The sequence below is a fragment of the Salmo salar genome, chromosome ssa09 (genome assembly GCF_905237065.1).
Source record: "Salmo salar chromosome ssa09, Ssal_v3.1, whole genome shotgun sequence".
Lineage (NCBI taxonomy): Eukaryota > Metazoa > Chordata > Actinopteri > Salmoniformes > Salmonidae > Salmo > Salmo salar.
In genome coordinates this window covers 16,035,164-16,052,793 of record NC_059450.1, presented here as the reverse complement: position 1 = coordinate 16,052,793, position 17,630 = coordinate 16,035,164, and the positions used below count along the sequence as shown (strand labels likewise).

The 17,630-nt window shown below is 42.9% G+C and overlaps 1 protein-coding gene across 3 annotated transcripts in view; it reads left to right on the top strand.

Annotated features, from left to right (window-relative positions):
• The window catches only part of LOC106610788 (SR-related and CTD-associated factor 8), a 37,466-nt gene that overhangs the window by 10,352 nt on the left and 9,484 nt on the right, over positions 1-17,630 (top strand). For all 3 annotated transcript variants that reach the window (XM_014210365.2, XM_014210367.2, XM_014210368.2), the window contains exons 3-9: positions 15,170-15,214; positions 15,356-15,517; positions 15,815-15,965; positions 16,158-16,285; positions 16,763-16,945; positions 17,086-17,165; positions 17,513-17,612. In XM_014210365.2, the coding sequence (XP_014065840.2) occupies positions 15,170-15,214; positions 15,356-15,517; positions 15,815-15,965; positions 16,158-16,285; positions 16,763-16,945; positions 17,086-17,165; positions 17,513-17,612 (849 nt within the window). The remainder of the gene's footprint in view (positions 1-15,169; positions 15,215-15,355; positions 15,518-15,814; positions 15,966-16,157; positions 16,286-16,762; positions 16,946-17,085; positions 17,166-17,512; positions 17,613-17,630) is intronic.

Below are 17,630 nucleotides of genomic sequence, written 5' to 3'. Positions count from 1 at the left end.
CTTGGGCTCATACAATGTCTTTAATGTAGGGCTCATCAGGCTCAGGTAGCATCAGGCTTGAATTTTCATGCTGATCAAAGCTCTAATCGCCTGCCCCTTTCTTTTGCGCTTCATCGCGGCCACATCGGACTGTTAGCAGTTGATGTTACAGTTGATGTTACTCTTCAATAACACAGACCCCAAAGCAAATCAGGGGGAGAAAAATAGGTTTATTCAAAGAGGACAAATCATAGATGTTATGCTGAGAGGTAGATGTTAATTCTCCCCTGTCCTCAGTGATTCTCTTCAAAGAACAAAAGGACAGGATGTAGTTTTATAGCCCAGCCCTAGCCTGTGGTTGACCAATTAGAAATCCTTGCAATAAAACTGGGCCAATGGCCAAATAACAAGTATCCTATTTCCGGCTCAATGTATAAACTATTTGGACCAATGAGAATTTGCCATGTAGCTATGAGTCCCGGACTGAAATTCCGCCTATGTCTCTGACCCATTGATCATTAATCCCCTATTACAGAAAAAACACTTTCCATTGACTTTTACTCCTCTTGACCTTTAGTACTCTGTTGACCTCTCGTCCTCTGCGTTGTGTATTTATCTTTGAAATATTTTTACAGGACTGAATAGCTAGTTGGGGCATTCTGATGAGTTGGTCCGGGGGTGTCAATCAAATCTGGTTGATTTTTAAACGGACCTTTACACTTTGCTGCTTTGCCTTTTCACAAGGCTCAACTTCAGCTTCCTCACAGTAAACATCCAGCTGTAGATATGTATACATCTAGGAAATGTAAGCACTTAGGAGGGAATTATTTATATTTTTTTCAAAGCCTGGTGTGTTGGCAGGAAGTTACATGTTCAGGTTACATGTTTGTTCACAATATGTTTGGGTAAGATATTTGCTTCATTTATTAGTCATGTATTTTTTGCCCATTGTCGTGATACCCAATTGGTAGTTAGACCTTGTGTCATCGCTGCAACTCCCCAACGGGCTCGGGAGCGGTGACGTTCGAGACATGGGTCCTCCTCTTTACACTGTTCGCTTAACCCAGAATGTGTCGGAGGAAACACCGTGCAACTGACGAACCCAGATGGTGCAAGGCCAAATGTGCACCGCCCTTCAGGTCTCCCTGTCTCGGCTGGCTATGACATAGAGGCTGTTCTAACATGTTGTTTTGATATAGGCTAGATTATATTCATGAGCTGCTGTCAGATCCTGTACTTACTAAGCCGTTATTGAGCAATGTGGGTTAACGGTGGCCTAAGAATCGTTCAACCCTTGAAAAAGTATGACATTTTAACTCGAGAGCACAGCAACAATGTTTTACCTAGGCTACAGTAGTTCGGCCTCTACGTTGCATAGGAGTGTGGGTCAGTTTGTTTAGAGTCTCACCAGGTTGGAAGAACTTGACTCTACTCAGGCCAAAAGATAAGCAGGGGAATTTGATTACAGCAATGAGAGAAGAACCTTAGGTTCTGGGGTCTCTTCATTATGGGTATCTTCTCAATCGGTGTGCTGCTGCACAATATTAGTTCAGCAATTGTTTGGCTCAAGTTAGTCCGCTTCATAATAGACTTATTAAATGCACAATTAACCGTTCATGGCTATGGCATATGCTGTCTGCAATCTTTATTTCTTGTTTTCATAGTGTTTAATATTGGCCCAACATCTGTGTGATAGTTTAGGATGTGCACATTACTCACACCCTTCTTTCCTGATTTAAAGTAGAATCCAGCCTTTATGGTATTGAGAAAGTACTCAAGCACAACGAACTTTGATGGTACAAAATGCACCTTTTTATAGCGTTATCGTGGCCATTTCAGATGATTGTACTACATTTCATATTTCTGCATACCATAATGCAAAGTTAAAGCTCTCCAAACAAATCCACCTGAGGTTTTCATCAGATTGGCGTGTATATGCCGCCTGTGCCAGTGTAATGTCTGAGGAACACTTATCAGTCTACTTTGGTATTGCTGCAGGTAGGCTGTCTATATAGGCTTCATCCAATGAGGGTGGCAGAACCCTCCATTGGTTTCTTGATGGGTGATTCATGGACAATATATTATCCCTAATATCCCAGCATATTATCCCCCAGTACCCCTGCTTCACACTACTAAGTATATTCAGACAATAAGATGGTTACTGTATCGCACATAAATATCTCAGCCAAGTATCACTGTGGTGTGCACGGTAGTGGTAGCTAGTAGGCCTAGTTGTTGGTTTTGGCTTTGTGTAGTCATGTAGGGATCAAGTAGTAACACTGCTGGTTTGACAGTCTGCTGTGCCACTAGAGACCCTGGTTCGAGTCCAGGCTCTGTCGCGACCGGGAGACCCATGGGGTGGCGCACAATTGGCCCAGCGTCATCCGGGTTTGGGGAAGGTTTGGCTGGCGGGGATGTCCTTGTCCAATCGTGCACTAGCGACTCCTGTGGCGGGCTGTGCGCAGTGCACGCTGACACGGTCACCAGGTGCACGGTGTTTCCTCCGACACATTGGTGCGGCTGGCTTCCGGGTTAAGAAGCAGTGCGACTTGGCTGGGTTGTGTTTCGGAGGAAGCAAGGCTCTCGACCTTCGCCTCTTCCGAGTCCATACCGGAGCAGCAATGGGACAAGACTGTAACTACCAATTTGGATAACAATTTGGATATATCGATAAGAGAGCTGTTCTTTTGGATCCCTAATTTGCATACTGGTAGGCTTTTTTGCGATTTATCTGCAGATAAATTATGAAAACATTCTATGAAGATGGTGAGTCCTCACTGCAGGAACAATAGGTAGGCTAGTGGAGAGAGCCTCACTCTGGTCCAAAATATGAGAAAAGAAATAGGATTTACTGTAGGTCTAAGGATTTTAATCAATGTTGACAATACAGTAGTCAACTGCTACTTTCTGTGTAGCAAAGCCTGTGATAACACCTGCGTCATTCTTCAATCATACCTGTATTTCTAATAGCTGAGAAAATGCCTCTTGAGAAGAAGCTTGAATCCCTGTGGAAGTCAGACTCTTACAGGACTCTTTAAAGGCCCTGTGGATTCAGAATAAATGTTTTCCTGTGTTTTTATATCTCATTGTACAACAGCTGATGAAACTAACACAGTAAAAGTGTTATTTCCTGATAGTTGCAGGATGAAAATACAATCTAGCATTAGAATGTACCAGAGGCCACGACAGTAGCGCTTGTTCGGCAAAAGAAACAGGAGGGGCTTGGCTGGCTACGTTTTCTATTTGGCTGGCTTCTCCATGTGCTCGTGGAAAACACCAGCTAATGCCACTGTGACTGTAGAATCACTATGGAATGCTGCTGATACTGTGCTATACTGGCAGGTGCAGCCAGGGAATGCTGCTGATACTGTGCTATACTGGCAGGTGCAGCCAGGGAATGCTGCTGATACTGTGCTATACTGGCAGGTGCAGCCAGGGAATGCTGCTGATACTGTGCTATACTGGCAGGTGCAGCCAGGGAATGCTGCTGATACTGTGCTATACTGGCAGGAGCAGCCAGGGAATGCTGCTGATACTGTGCTATACTGGCAGGTGCAGCCAGCGAATGCTGCTGATACTGTGCTATACTGGCAGGTGCAGCCAGGGAATGCTGCTGATACTGTGCTATACTGGCAGGTGCAGCCAGGGAATGCTGCTGATACTGTGCTATACTGGCAGGTGCAGCCAGGGAATGCTGCTGATACTGTGCTATACTGGCAGGTGCAGCCAGGGAATGCTGCTGATACTGTGCTATACTGGCAGGTGCAGCCAGGGAATGCTCCTGATACTGTGCTATACTGGCAGGTGCAGCCAGGGAATGCTGCCGATACTGTGCTATACTGGCAGGTGCAGCCAGGGAATGCTGCTCATACTGTGCTATACTGGCAGGTGCAGCCAGGGAATGCTGCCGATACTGTGCTATACTGGCAGGTGCAGCCAGGGAATGCTGCTGATACTGTGCTATACTGGCAGGTGCAGCCAGGGAATGCTGCTGATACTGTGCTATACTGGCATGTGCAGCCAGGGTATGCTGCTGATACTGTGCTATACTGGCAGGTGCAGCCAGCGAATGCTTTGTTGGCATTGAATATATGAAATTGATTTACCACAGTCAGTTAAAGTTGAATTGTAATTCAAGTTATATTTTCTCAATTTAGCTTTCATGGAGAAGATTGTACATACATGTTTGATATTTGATTGGAAAGATATATAGAGAACATTGAAACTGGATAATTTGACTGAAAGTAAAATGTAACCTATTGTCACAGTTTGAGCTTGAGTCGCTCCTTGATCAGCCAGTTCTCATGTCACAATGAAAGTTATCATTCATGATTTAGCCAGTGTTCATTCACTCTTATCAAATGAATGATACATTTGCTCTCTAGCACGTATACACACACACACACACACACACACACACACACACACACACACACACACACACACACACACACCCTTGAAGCGAGCAGCATTTTGAGTATGAAATTCACTGCCTACCAATTGCAGCTAAATAGAGTGTAGAGTGAGGTGATTATTAAGCGTCTTTCGTGTCCTATTATAGCTGGTATAGTTACTGTAATGCATCTCAATTCTTGAACATGAAACCTCAATAAGAGGTCTGAGTGGAGCTTTAATAACATACAATATGCTGTAGTAGTCTATACTCCATCCCACTGCTCCTTCCTAACCAGTTCTAAATATACAGGAACCAATCAGTGATTACTGCTGGCATAAGGCATGTACTCACTAAAAGCAGACTGACCTTTCACCACACAGAGTAATACATCGTGTATGGGGGGGGGGCACTGCAGTCAAAACACTATTACAGGCCTGTTGCTTGGAGACAGCCCTACTTAGCGAGGGCTATGGCGTGTGTTTGTCTTTTTAATCTGTGTCTGTGCTTGTGAGCGGGTGGTACGTGCCTCTCTGTCAAGGGAAGGAGGGGGGTTCAGGGGAGCCCAGCTGGACTCTATCCCCACAGACCTCACTAAGCATCCTTATCCTCTCTACCCCCTCCTCTTGTCTACGAGGTATGCAGTTTGTTGATAACGATATCAGCCAAATGATGTTGAATCTTGACATTTCAAACCACATTACCTCTTAATGAGAGAACATTCATGGTATTTAGTTTAAGAGAATGAATGAGATTGAACAAGGTAACCTGGGCTAATTTGAATGGGAGCAAATGGCAGATTTTTTTTCCCATCCATACCTCACATGACCGCCGCAAAACCTCATGCTGTGTCCCAATACCTCTGTCTTGACTAGCTGCCTTGTCTGAATGTAAACGTTTCCATAAAGTGTAGGCTCGGTTATGTTTTTAAAGTTAGTTCCAGTGCATCGTAATGTGCTGACGTGTGCTTTTGACTCTGTGTCTGGTCTGCATAAAGGTCTTTCTATAAACGAGGGTACCAGTGAGGAATTCCTACACTGGACAACTTGTTCCAGCTCTTGATAGGTCATTGATAATAATCTGCAATTGATTTCCATGTCATTACATTAAGATATTATGGAGGATCATAGCTATTTTCAATCAAATTCACGAGTTGATTTAAAACCTGTTTAACCCTTTATCATGTTTGGTGTCTCGACAGATTTGTCCAAAATCGTGACTTAAAACATGACTTTTTTGTCCTTGCGTTTATGGCAGTGTAAGTTGTCGTTATCTCATATATTAAGCATTAAATCAGTTAAATTAGACATTGAACTTCAACCCTGTAAGAATCCTGGATTTAGCTGTCGGGACAGATTGTATCGAGATCTCAGAAATGCAGTGTAACTATAACATTTAGTGTCTCCTTATGTTACGGGGTGAAACCGTTTTCATGGGCACAGAAATCCAAAATAATAAATGTGATTGCAAAATCAAATGTGTCCAACTGAAAGTGTCACCTTACCTTGATAACTTTTTTAATGTGGTTCTTCAATAATGTCGCATAATATTTGGTGGATGCTCATTTAGTGTCCAGCTGAATAGTTACGCTAAGGAATGTGTCTCGTTTGTTACCCCGGTGTTCCTGGATCCACGTTGGATCTAATATCCCTAGCGAATTGATGTTGATCATCTGTGGTCTGCATGATTTACAGCAGGGTCTCGTTAGATTTAACAGAGAACGCATCAAGGTAATGTGTTCATATTTTCATACGTTTTTGTGCCTAGGATTGGACACAGTCTTCTGAGCACAATTGTATAGGATAGATTATTGCGCAACACCCAACACTCTTCCTATGAATTATTCTAGATATAATGAAAACAAATTACATAGCCTAGTGGGCTTATTAACAGTATTATCTGGTAATGAAATAACATGACAAATACATTTTGTTATACATGGTCCACCTCCAATTTTAAACAATACAAGGGGCTTGAAGTAGCCTACTTGATTTTGCAGCCGCTGTTGAAGCTACTGTTGCGGGTGTTATGAGGATGACAACATCTGTTGGCTTCAACTTGGCTTTCCATACAAAACCTTTCATTAAAAAAGGAACCTAGTTTTTGGTCACGTTCTCATTTTAAAAACAGCAATGGTGAGATTCAAATAGTGAGATTCATGCAACAGAAAAATCGCCCTGTATGCATCCAATTTATTTAGTCAGGCGATGCTCACATTATTCTCACATATTTTAGTATGTAATAATAATTTGAATATCAATGCATTGGCAAGGCCTAAAACATGCATTATTCTTGGTGGTAATGGCCTACTTTTTTCTCTTTGCTTTTTGCAGGCTATTGTGGGGCAGGGTGTTCTATATTAGGTCCTGTACAGTGCCTTCAGAAAGTATTCAGACCCCTTGATCTTTTTCCACATTTTTTACATTATAGCCTTATTCTAAAACGGATAAAAAATCCTCAGTAATCTACAAACAATAGCACATAATGACAAAGCGAAAACAGGTTTTTAGAAATGTTTGCAATGTATTAAAAATTAAAAATCTGATGCCTTATTTACATGCGTATTCAGGCCCTTTGCTATGAGACTCAAAATTGAGCTCAGGTGCATCCTGTTTCCATTGGTCATCCTTGAGATGTTTCTACAGCTTGATTGGAGTCCACCTGTGGTAAATTCAATTGATTGGACATGATTTGGAAAGGCACACACCTGTCTATATAAGGTCCCACAGTTGACAGTGCATGTCAGAGCAGAAACCAAGCCATGAGGTTGAAGGAATTATCCGTAGAGCTCTGAGACAGGATTGTGTCGAGGCACAGATCTGGGGAAGGGTACCAAAAAATGTCTGCAGCCTTGAAGGTCCCCAAGAACACAGTGGCCTCCATCATTCTTAAATGGAAGAAGTTTGGAACCACCAAGACATTTCCGAGAGCTGGCCACCCAGCTAAACTGCACAATCAGGGGAGAAGGGCATTGGTCAGGGAGGTGTTCAAGAACCAGATGGTCACTCTGACAGAGCTCTGGAGTTTGCCAAAAGGCACCTAAAGACTTTCAGACTGTGAGAAAAGAGATTCTCTGGTATGATGAAACCAATATTGAATTATTTTACCTGAATGACAAGCGTCACGTCTGGAGGAAATCTGGCACCATCCCTACGGTGAAGCGTGGTGGCAGCATCATGCTGTGGGGATGTTTTTCAGCAGCAGGGACTGGGAAACTAGTCAGGATCAAGGGAACGGTGAACAGATCAAAGTACAGAGAGATCCTTGATGAAAACCTGCTCCAGGAGCGTTCAGGGCCTCAGACTGCGGGGAAGATTCACCTTCCAACAGGACAACGACCCTAAGCACACAGCAAAGACACCGCAGGAGTGGCTTCGGGACAAGTCTCTGAATTGTCCTTGAGTGGCCCAACTTGAACCCAATCGAATATCTCTGGAGAGACTTGAAAATTGCTGTGCAGCAACACTCCCCATCCAACTTGACAGAGCCTGAGAGGATCTACAGAGAAGAATGGGAGAAACTCCCAAAATACAGGTGTGCCAAGCTTGTAGCGTCATACCCAAGAAGACTCAAGGCTGTAATCGCTGCCAAAGGTGCTTCAACTAAGTATTGAGTAAAGGGTCTGAATACTTACAGTTGAAGTCTAAAGTTTACATACACATTAGCCAAATGCATTTAAACTCAGTTTTTCACAATTCCTGACATTTAATCCTAGTAAAAATCCCCTGTTTTAGGTCAGTCAGGATCACCACTTTATTTTAAGAATGTAAAGTGTCAGAATAATAGTGGAGAGTGATTTATTACAGCTTTTATTTCTTTCATCACATTCCCAGTGGCTCACAAGTTTACACACTCAATTAGTATTTGGTAGCATTGCCTTTGAATTGTTTAACTTGGGTCAAACGTTTCGGGAAGCCTTCCACAAGCTTCCCACAATAAGTTGGGTGAATTTTGGCCCATTCTTCCTGACAGAGCTGGTGTAACTGAGTCAGGTTTGTAGGCCTCCTTGCTCGCACACGCTTTTTCAGTTCTGCCCACACATTTTCTATAGGATTCAGGTCAGGGCTTTGTGATGGCCACTCCAATAACTTGACTTTGTTGTCCTTAAGCCATTTTGCCACAACTTTGGAGGTATGCTTGGGGTCATTGTCCATTTGGTAGACCCATTTGCGACCAAGCTTTAACTTGATGTCTTGAGATGTTGCTTCAATATATCCACATAATTTACCTTCCTCATGAAGCCATCTATTTTGTGAGGTGCACCAGTCCCTCCTGCAGCAAAGCACCCCCACAACATGATGCTGCCAACCTGTGCGTCATGGTTGGGATGGTGTTCTTCAGCTTGCAAGCCTCCCCCTTTTTCCTCTAAACATAACGATGGTCATTATGGCTAAACAGTTCACTTTTTGTTTCATCAGACCAGAGGACATTTCTCCTAAAAGTACGATCTTTGTCCCCATGTGCAGTTGCAAACCGTAGTCTGGCTTTTTTATGGTGGTTTTGGAGCAGTGGCTTCTTCCTTGCTGAGCGGCCTTTCAGGTTATTTCGATATAGGACTTGTTTTACTGTGGATATAGATACTTTTGTACCTGTTTCCTCCAGCATCTTCACAAGGTCCTTTGCTGTTGTTCTGGGATTGATTTGCACTTTTCACACCAAAGTATGTGATGAACGCGTCTCCTTCCTGCGCGGTGTGACAGCAGGGTGGTCCCATGGTGTTTATACTTGCGTACTATTATTTGTACAGATGAACGTGGTACCTTCAGGCGTTTGGAAATTGCTCCTAAGGATGAACCAGACTCGTGGAGGTCTACTTTTTTTTTTTCTAAGGTCTTGGCTGATTTATTTTGATTTTCCATATAATGTCAAGCAAAGAGGCACTGAGTTTGAAGGTAGGCCTTGAAATACATCCACAGGTACACCTCCAATTGACTCAAATGATGTCAATTAGCCTATCAGAAGCTTCTAAAGCCATGACATTTTCTGGAATTTTCCAAGCTGTTTAAAGGCACAGTCAACTTATTGTATGCAAACTTCTGACCCACTAGAATTGTGATACAGTGAAATAATCTGTCTGTGAACAATTGTTGGAAAAATGACTTGCGTCTTGCACAAAGTAGATGTCCTAACCGATTTGCCAAAACTATAGTTTGTTAACAAGAAATGTGTGGATTGGTTGAAAAACGAGTTTTAGTGACTCCAATCTAAGTGTATGTAAACTTCCGACTTCAACTGTATGTAAATGTGATATTTCAGTTTTTTATTTTTAATACATTTGCTAAAGTTTTTAAACACCTGTTTTTGCTTTGTCATGTGTGCAGATTGAGGGGGGAAACTATTTTATACATTTTAGAATAAGGCTGTAACGTAACAAAATTTGGAAAAAGTCATGGGGGCTGAATACTTTCCGACTGCACTGTATGTACAATTATATAAATCATACAATTGTATAAGGTTGAGGTCCTTGAAAATTACAGTTAAGCGTTTGAAACAGTTCCTGAAAGTCCTTGAATTTCACTTGCCAATATCTGTTTGAGCCCTGCTTAAAGGATGTATTGTCCTAGACCTATGTTGTTGTATAGCTGGAGTTAAGGGTTAATTTGCATATATGAACTTTTATTCCTCTATGTATTCATTTGGAATTGCATAAATTCTTATTTTAATTTCGATATATTTTGAAATGTTGATCCCAGTGTCACACGTTGGACCTATTTCTTTATAGAAAGACCCATAAGAGGTCAGTTGTGTGAAGAAAACACAGTGCTTGCTCTCCATTAGTGGGTCTCATTTGATTAATGGCCTTCATTTATAGGTTGATATCAGTGAACTCTGTGTTGCTCATGTCTTTTTGAAAATGAATGTGTGCCAAGATTGCAGTCTGAATGCCATCTTGACATTTGACACACGATCTCTCTCTCCCTAGCCCAGTCTTATTCTAGCCTGGGGGGGGGTGTCCCCCTTCACTCCAGCCAGAATCATATACCGGCCTACAGAGAGTGGCAAACTGTCTTGAGTGCTATGATGTTGCACCAAATAGCCTATTCCATGACCATAACGTTTTAATCAATGTTTTTACTGGACTGTAGGCCTAGTTGCCACAGAGGTTTTTGGCATCCAACATGGCACTGAACAAATACATGAGCAACAATAACCCATTCAGAGTTGACTGATATCGATATGGCCTACCAATGCATCAATCAAACGAGCCCCTGTTCAGTTTTATTGGTATTGTGTTTTATTTACAACTTTGCTAACATTGAATTACATGCTATGCATGTCTACACATTCGCTGTCAGTCATGGTAGACATATCCTATCTAACACATTTGTTGAAAGCAAGAGTTTGTTCTCCGTCACTACCAGGACCATTTTCCTTTTTCCCACGGTTTGTGACTGTAGCCTAATTGGCCCATTTCAGCACAGATATTGTGGGGGAATTTTAAAGGGGTAACAATTTCTAAATGTAACCCAGTTTGCTCAGGTTTTCGGTCCAGATTTCCAACGTAATGTAAAGATAAGGCCTAGCTTTTCCAATTGCAAATAGACTCTTCTCATTATTCACTCCAAAGTTGTGTGTTTGAGTGAGTACGTTTTCTGGTTATTGGTTCTCTACTTGCCACTTGTATCGAAGTTTCCATAATGCCTTTTTTTCCTTTGTGTTCTGATGGATAATAGGGTATGTCCATTTAAAATCCCAAAAATCGAGCCTAATTTATGCACTAAGAAGTCGGGCCTAAACCATGCATTGATGTCCGTGTGAGATGTTTTGCAAACATTTGAGTTGCGTGAATTTGAAGTTGGTTCAGCCATTTGAGAATGTGATTTATTCCCAGAACATGATGATGATGATAGGGCAAGTAAACCTAGCCTAAATTATATGGCAGTTCTGTTGCCCCACATAGTGTGCAGTTTGTGCTACAATACTTGACTGAAAAACAACTTGGGTAGGGATAATCAACTCTTGCTGTGCTGCCTTGCATTACAAGTTTAGAAACCCAGGTACAAACAACATTGGCAGGATTGACTATAAGAAATGTAGGCCTACTATTTTCACAAAAAAATCGTCCAAATCGGCGTCCAAAAATACCGATTTCCGATTGTTATGAAAACTTGAAATCGGCCTTAATTAATCAGCCATTCCGATTAATCGGTCGACCTCTATTTTGAAGAATGTACGTACAACTCATCATAGTTTTCTGACTGTGTTGTGTTGCTGGGATGATTGGAGCTCTCTCTTTCTGGCTCACTGATACTGAACCAGTTTCAGACAGCTATGAGCTCATTTAGCCCACATGTTATCGGCTTCATTGGTTTAGTCATTTGGAGAGAAACAAATTTAATGGCCTATAGAGATTATAGTTTAACAACTCGGGGCAACTAATAGGTTGAATCATTCCTTAATCCTATTGTTATAAAGCATCTGTGAGCAGTGTCTGTCTAAAGTTTTCAATGCTTGCGTTTTGCCCTATTCAAAACCCTCCCTCAATGTAGCTTGGCTATTCTACATGGCTACCATGTTGGGAGTTTCACTCACTAGTATTATGCGTTTAATGTATTTGCTTCGGTGAGACACACACACATGTATATATATTTTTCTCCATGATATTCCATTACTTTTTTTTAAATGTGTGCCTCCATTTCTGTTTGCAAGTGAAAACAAACAAATATTAGTAATATTAACTGGTCTCATATGATGTCTAGCAGCTCTGACTTGACCCTGAGAATGGATGTGAACTTGCTTGCAGAATGTGTGCAGATGACTGAAATGTATATTTGCTGTCACGGCCTTGGAGATGATGTCACAGTGCAAAATATAGACCCACTACTAGCTCTAAGAAAAATATGCATTACAAGGTATCCAAGTAATATTTCCTTGGCACCTTTTATGTCTCTTTCGTGCGTCCAAAGTGTCCCGCACTGTAATGCATGTTTCTCAAAGTAGAGGTAACCTGTAGAAATACTTTGTTCTGTAATCTGGAGGAGTAAGTTGCCTTTACCGCCATCTGCTAGCAGTTCTGCTAGTGTTGCATAGCACCACTTATCCCATTTGGCCCTGTGGTCCACTTTTGCTTGATATGCTTGCCTTGTATGTATGAATCACTTTGTTTTACCTTTCACACAATCTATTGAGAGCTTTCAAATATCAACTAAATCTTGCACTGTAAATGTGTGTCTGTAATAAGATGGGTGAACATGTTACTGTGTGTGTAAAGAGAGTAGAAGGGATGCATGGGCTGGGAATCATGGTTAGATGTAGCCTATTTTTATTTATTTACTTCCCCAATATGGGAATGTGCCTTTGGCTTCACCGCACGGGGCATTCACTGATGAACACTTTTACACCTATTGGCCAGAAGCACAGTAGTTGAGCTCTGAGGCCAATTGTTTTTTGCTTTCCTTAATATTTTTATCCCAGCAGCACTGTAGTAAACCTACACCACTAGCTGTAATGGGACAGGTGTAGTGTATCATGAGTCGGCAATTATCTATTAACTATGGATGAGGCAAAGAAATTGAACGATTCACTTATTCAAACACATGACGGTGTGCAATTTCTCTATTTGGTGATGTTCCCATTCACTCCTTCATTCTTCTTCTCCCTCTTTCTCTCTCTTTGTGGTGTAATAAGCCTTGTGAAATGATTCTGCACAATACTCCAGACTACACTGTTCTGTGGAGTCTTCAATAACCCAGGCTGCACTATGTCTAAGACGGCATAGCCTACCTCTCTGTATATAGTTTAGTCATCCCAAAGGTCTTTGCAGTCCCCACCTCTCCTCCCCCTCCTTACCAGCATATAGACTAAACACTACAGCAAATCGTCTGTCCTCGGTTGCAACACTCAGTACCGAGTTCCAAACTGCCTCTGGAAGCAACGTCAGTGCAATAACTGTTTGTCAGGAGCCTCATGAAATGGGTTTCCATGGCCGAGCAGCCGCACGCACACAAGATCACCATGCACGATGCCAAGCGTTGGCTGGAGTGGTGTAAAGCTCGCCGCCATTGGACTACGGAGCAGTGGAAACGCGTTCTCTGGAGTGATGAATCACGCTTCACTGTCTGGTGGACGAATCTGGGTTTGGCGGATGCCAGGAGAACGCTACCTGCCGAATACATAGTGCCAACTGTAAAGCTTGGAATAGGACTAATGGTCTGGGGCTGTTCTTCATGGTTTGGGCTAGGTCCCTTAGGTCCATTTGAAGCGAAATCTTAACGCTACATCATACAATGACATTCTAGACGATTCTGTGCTTCCAACTTTGTGGCAACAGTTTGGGGAAGGCCCTTTCCTGTTTCAGCATGACAATGCCCCCGTGCACAAAGCGAGGTCCATATAGAAATGGTTTGTCGAGATCGGTGTGGAAGAACTTGACTGGCCTGCACAGAGCCCTGACCTCAACCCCATCGAACACCCTTGGGATGAATTGGAATGCCGACTGCAAGCCAGGCCTAATCACCCAACATCAGTGCCCAACCTCACTAATGCTCTTATGGCTGAATGGAAACAAGTCCCTTCAGCAATGTTCCAACATCTAGTGGAAAGCCTTCCCAGAAGAGCGGAGGCTGTTACAGCAGCAAAGGGGGGAACAACTCCATATTAATGCCCATGATTTTGGAATGATATGTTTGATGAGCAGGCATCCCCATACTTTTGGTCATGTACTGTAATTCATTACGCAAATGTTATTCGACTAATGCAGCCCTAATGTGGATACTTGCTTGTTATTTAGGGATGGGCGCTGCTATTCATTTTTGAAGAAAGAAAAATCATAGGTGTATTTTAACAATGAAAAGGCTTTGTGTAAATTAAGTGATCTATGTGACATTGCTACACACAAGGCGATACCCATTGTCTCACGTCAGATGGTGTCACTCCTCCGCGACGCTCGTCCCTCAACCTATCAGTGCAGGTGGAATTGACACATTAACGTACGTAAGACAATGGGATTTGAAATTATTAATTCAGTAAAACAGCTAACTTTTGATTGTGTATTTTATGATGTGAGCCCCGTAAAAATACATACCGTAGTAGCCTACATGGGTTTCACACATTTCTTGTTGTTGTCAGCCAATAAAAGTGGCACTGTCTAGTCAGTGGCTCCAACGTTAGAGATCTCTTGTCAATTACAATTTACGGAATTAGTTAAATGAGGAGTTGGCTACAACTACAAGGATGGGAAGCCGCGGACAGGAAGATCAGCAAAATAGCCTCCATTACTTTTAGCCTAGGTAGCTAGCCAGCTAGCCAGATAGGATTTGTTTTATTTTACCTTCATTTAAAAAGGCAGGTCAGTTAAGAACAAATTCTTATTTCCAAAGATGGCCTAGGAACAGTGGGTTAACTGCCTTGTTCAGGGACAGAAAGACAGATTTTTACCTTGTCAGCTCGGGGATTCGATCTTGCAACCTTTCGGTTACTAGTCCTACGCTCTAACCACTAGGCTACCTACCGCCCAGGTAGCCTAGATAACAAATGGAATCTACAAGTTTGTCTAAATATCGTGAGTCTGTATGGCTACTCTCTTTCTTTCACTCTCCCTCCCGTGTAAAACTCACCAGCCCCTGCCAATCGCACTGCTGCAATATTATGCGAATAGTGAAATGATTTCAAGTACCCATCCCTAGTTTGTGTCACTTGACATAATGTAATTGCTCTTGGTTTCACAGATACTGCTGTTGGTAATGCTGTAACCACTGTCTTTTACTAGTTTCAGGTCTTTGTCTCCAGGGATGCTGTAGTTGATGTTTTGGTGGGGTATCACAAGGCGTCTTTTCTTTTTCCCCCCTTCTCTTTCAGTACTACAAACATGTTGTCCAGGGCGTGGAAAAGTTTGTTCAGAAAGTGAGTTTCTCTTCTTTTAGTTTTACCAGTCCCAAACAGAGTAAAATAGAACACAAATCTGTGCTACACATATGAATGGGATACTTGCCAATCATAGGCTGTTCACCCCACAGACGCTAAACAGCCTTGTTGTGTTGACAGTGCAAGCCAGAGTACAAGGTCCCAGGCCTGTATGTCATGGACTCCATCGTGCGGCAGTCACGGCACCAGTTTGGCCAGGACAAGGATGTGTTTGCCCCGCGCTTCAGCAAAAACATCATTGGAACCTTCCAACATCTCTACCGCTGCCCCTCAGATGACAAGGTGGGTCACGGTGGGAACAGAGACAGCTCTTTGGTTTCTCTATTCAGAAACACTGTTCTAGCTTTCACCTCCTCTTCTACCTCTGACTACACATATCCTCTGTATTGTTAGTGATAGATCTGCTCTGTAGCATTGTTTGAAAAACCATATTATCAATGAATATGTTCTTTTCTTACTCTAAATTTGTATACACCATCAACTTTTAGACAGACTCATTCGCTGCAGGGGTCTAGTTTTAATGGGTTGTGTCTGTCAGATCTTGTCTAGGAGCTTATTCTTCCTTCCGTTGTGTTCCAGAGTAAGATTGTCAGGGTCCTCAACCTCTGGCAGAAGAACGCTGTCTTCAAGAGTGACATCATCCAGCCATTGCTGGACATGGCTGCAGGACTTCCCCCTCCCAGTGTCACCCCAGTCATGACCAGCCGGGATGCTCCAGTCAACACGCCTGGTCAGTCACACAACACATCCATAAGACATATAGGTCTATACTGACACCTGGTGGCGAAATTAGTCCTCTCTCCTGAACTGACACAAAATACTCAGAGGCTGCCTTGTGATTAGGTATTTAATCAGCTTCAAATGTAGATGTTTGTTTTTATTGTTATTGATTTCTCATGATTGATGTTCTGTTTGTGTCTAGGTACCCCAGCGACCCCGGCCACCCCAGCCAACATCGTATCCAGTCTGCCTGACTGGGCGTCACAGTTCTCCAACACAGACACTGTAGCTGCTGTGGCCCAGATCCTGCAGAGTCCACACGGCCAACAGGTCAGTCTGCACAGCATCTCCCTGATCCTCAGCCTGTCAATTCAGTATCTAATTTGAAGCTCAGAGACAGACACTGCCTCTTCAGATTGTTGTCATGTTTTAAAGGGATACTGCAAGATTCTGGCAATTAAGTTTTTCTTACCCAGAGTCAGATGAACTCTGAGTGCATTATGAACGAAGTTGGAGATAATATTGGCACACAAAACTAACTAGCGTTAGCGCAATAACATGAAGTCTCGAGGTACAGTAACTACTCAATTGCCAGAATCTCCCAGTATCCTTTTATTTGATTTTTTTTTACTTGAGTCTGTGTAATGGAGACCAATGATAGTGAACACAAACACTTTTGATCTTGAACTTCTGACCTTTCTGATGCTCCTTTGTTTACAAAACATTCCTTAGAAAAATGACTAGATGGAGCCCTGCAAAGTCTCCTGCTCTAACCCTGTCTATCTGTTTGTGTATCTGTGTGAACAGCTCCAGCAGCTGGTGCAGAGCCTGCAAATGCAGCAGCAGAAGCCCCAGCCATCTCTGCTTCAGGCGTTGGATGCCGGACTGGTGGTTCAGCTGCAGGCGCTGACGGCCCAGCTCACTGCAGCCGCCACGGCCAATCCCATGCAGCTCAACCCCCTGGAGCAGAGGATCTCCTCCTTCAACAAGGTGAGAGATCAAGGCCACAGACACATACATGGAATGGAAGTATGTTTGGTTGTTTACTTTTGAATGTTTTGTGTGATAACTACGTACTACGTGACTCTCAGATCTGTATTTTAATAATTGTCTTTCTCCATTTGTTGCAGAAAATGTTGGGCCATTTTGACTTTGGGAATGATTCAGAACGCTCTGAAGACCCCAAAAAGGACGCCCAATCGTCCCAGATGTAAGTGTGAACATCAACCCAAAACATCTAAGATCCTGTGGAACAGGGCTTTCCAAGCCTGTTCCTGGAGAGCGACCCTCCTGTAGGTTTTCAATCCAACCTCAGTTGTAACTAACCTGTTTCAGCTTATCAACCAACTAATTATTAGAATCAAGTGCGCTAGATTAGGGTTGGCGCGAAACCCTCCAGGACGGTAGCTCTCCAGGAACAGGGTTGGAGAGCCCTGCTGTGGAATATGTCACCGGTTGTGTGTATGCACTTTGACTGCCCTCTACCTGTGTGACGGAACGGTAGTTAACTGAACTATTGACCCGTCTCCTCTGTCTGTCCTCCCCGTCTCCCTCCAGGCCCATGGTGTCTGACTCCATCTTCCACCAGCTGGCTGAGCAGCTACAGCAGCAGAACCTGGAGCACTTCCAGAAGCAGCTCATGGAGCACCAGCAGAAGGTACCTACATATCACCTC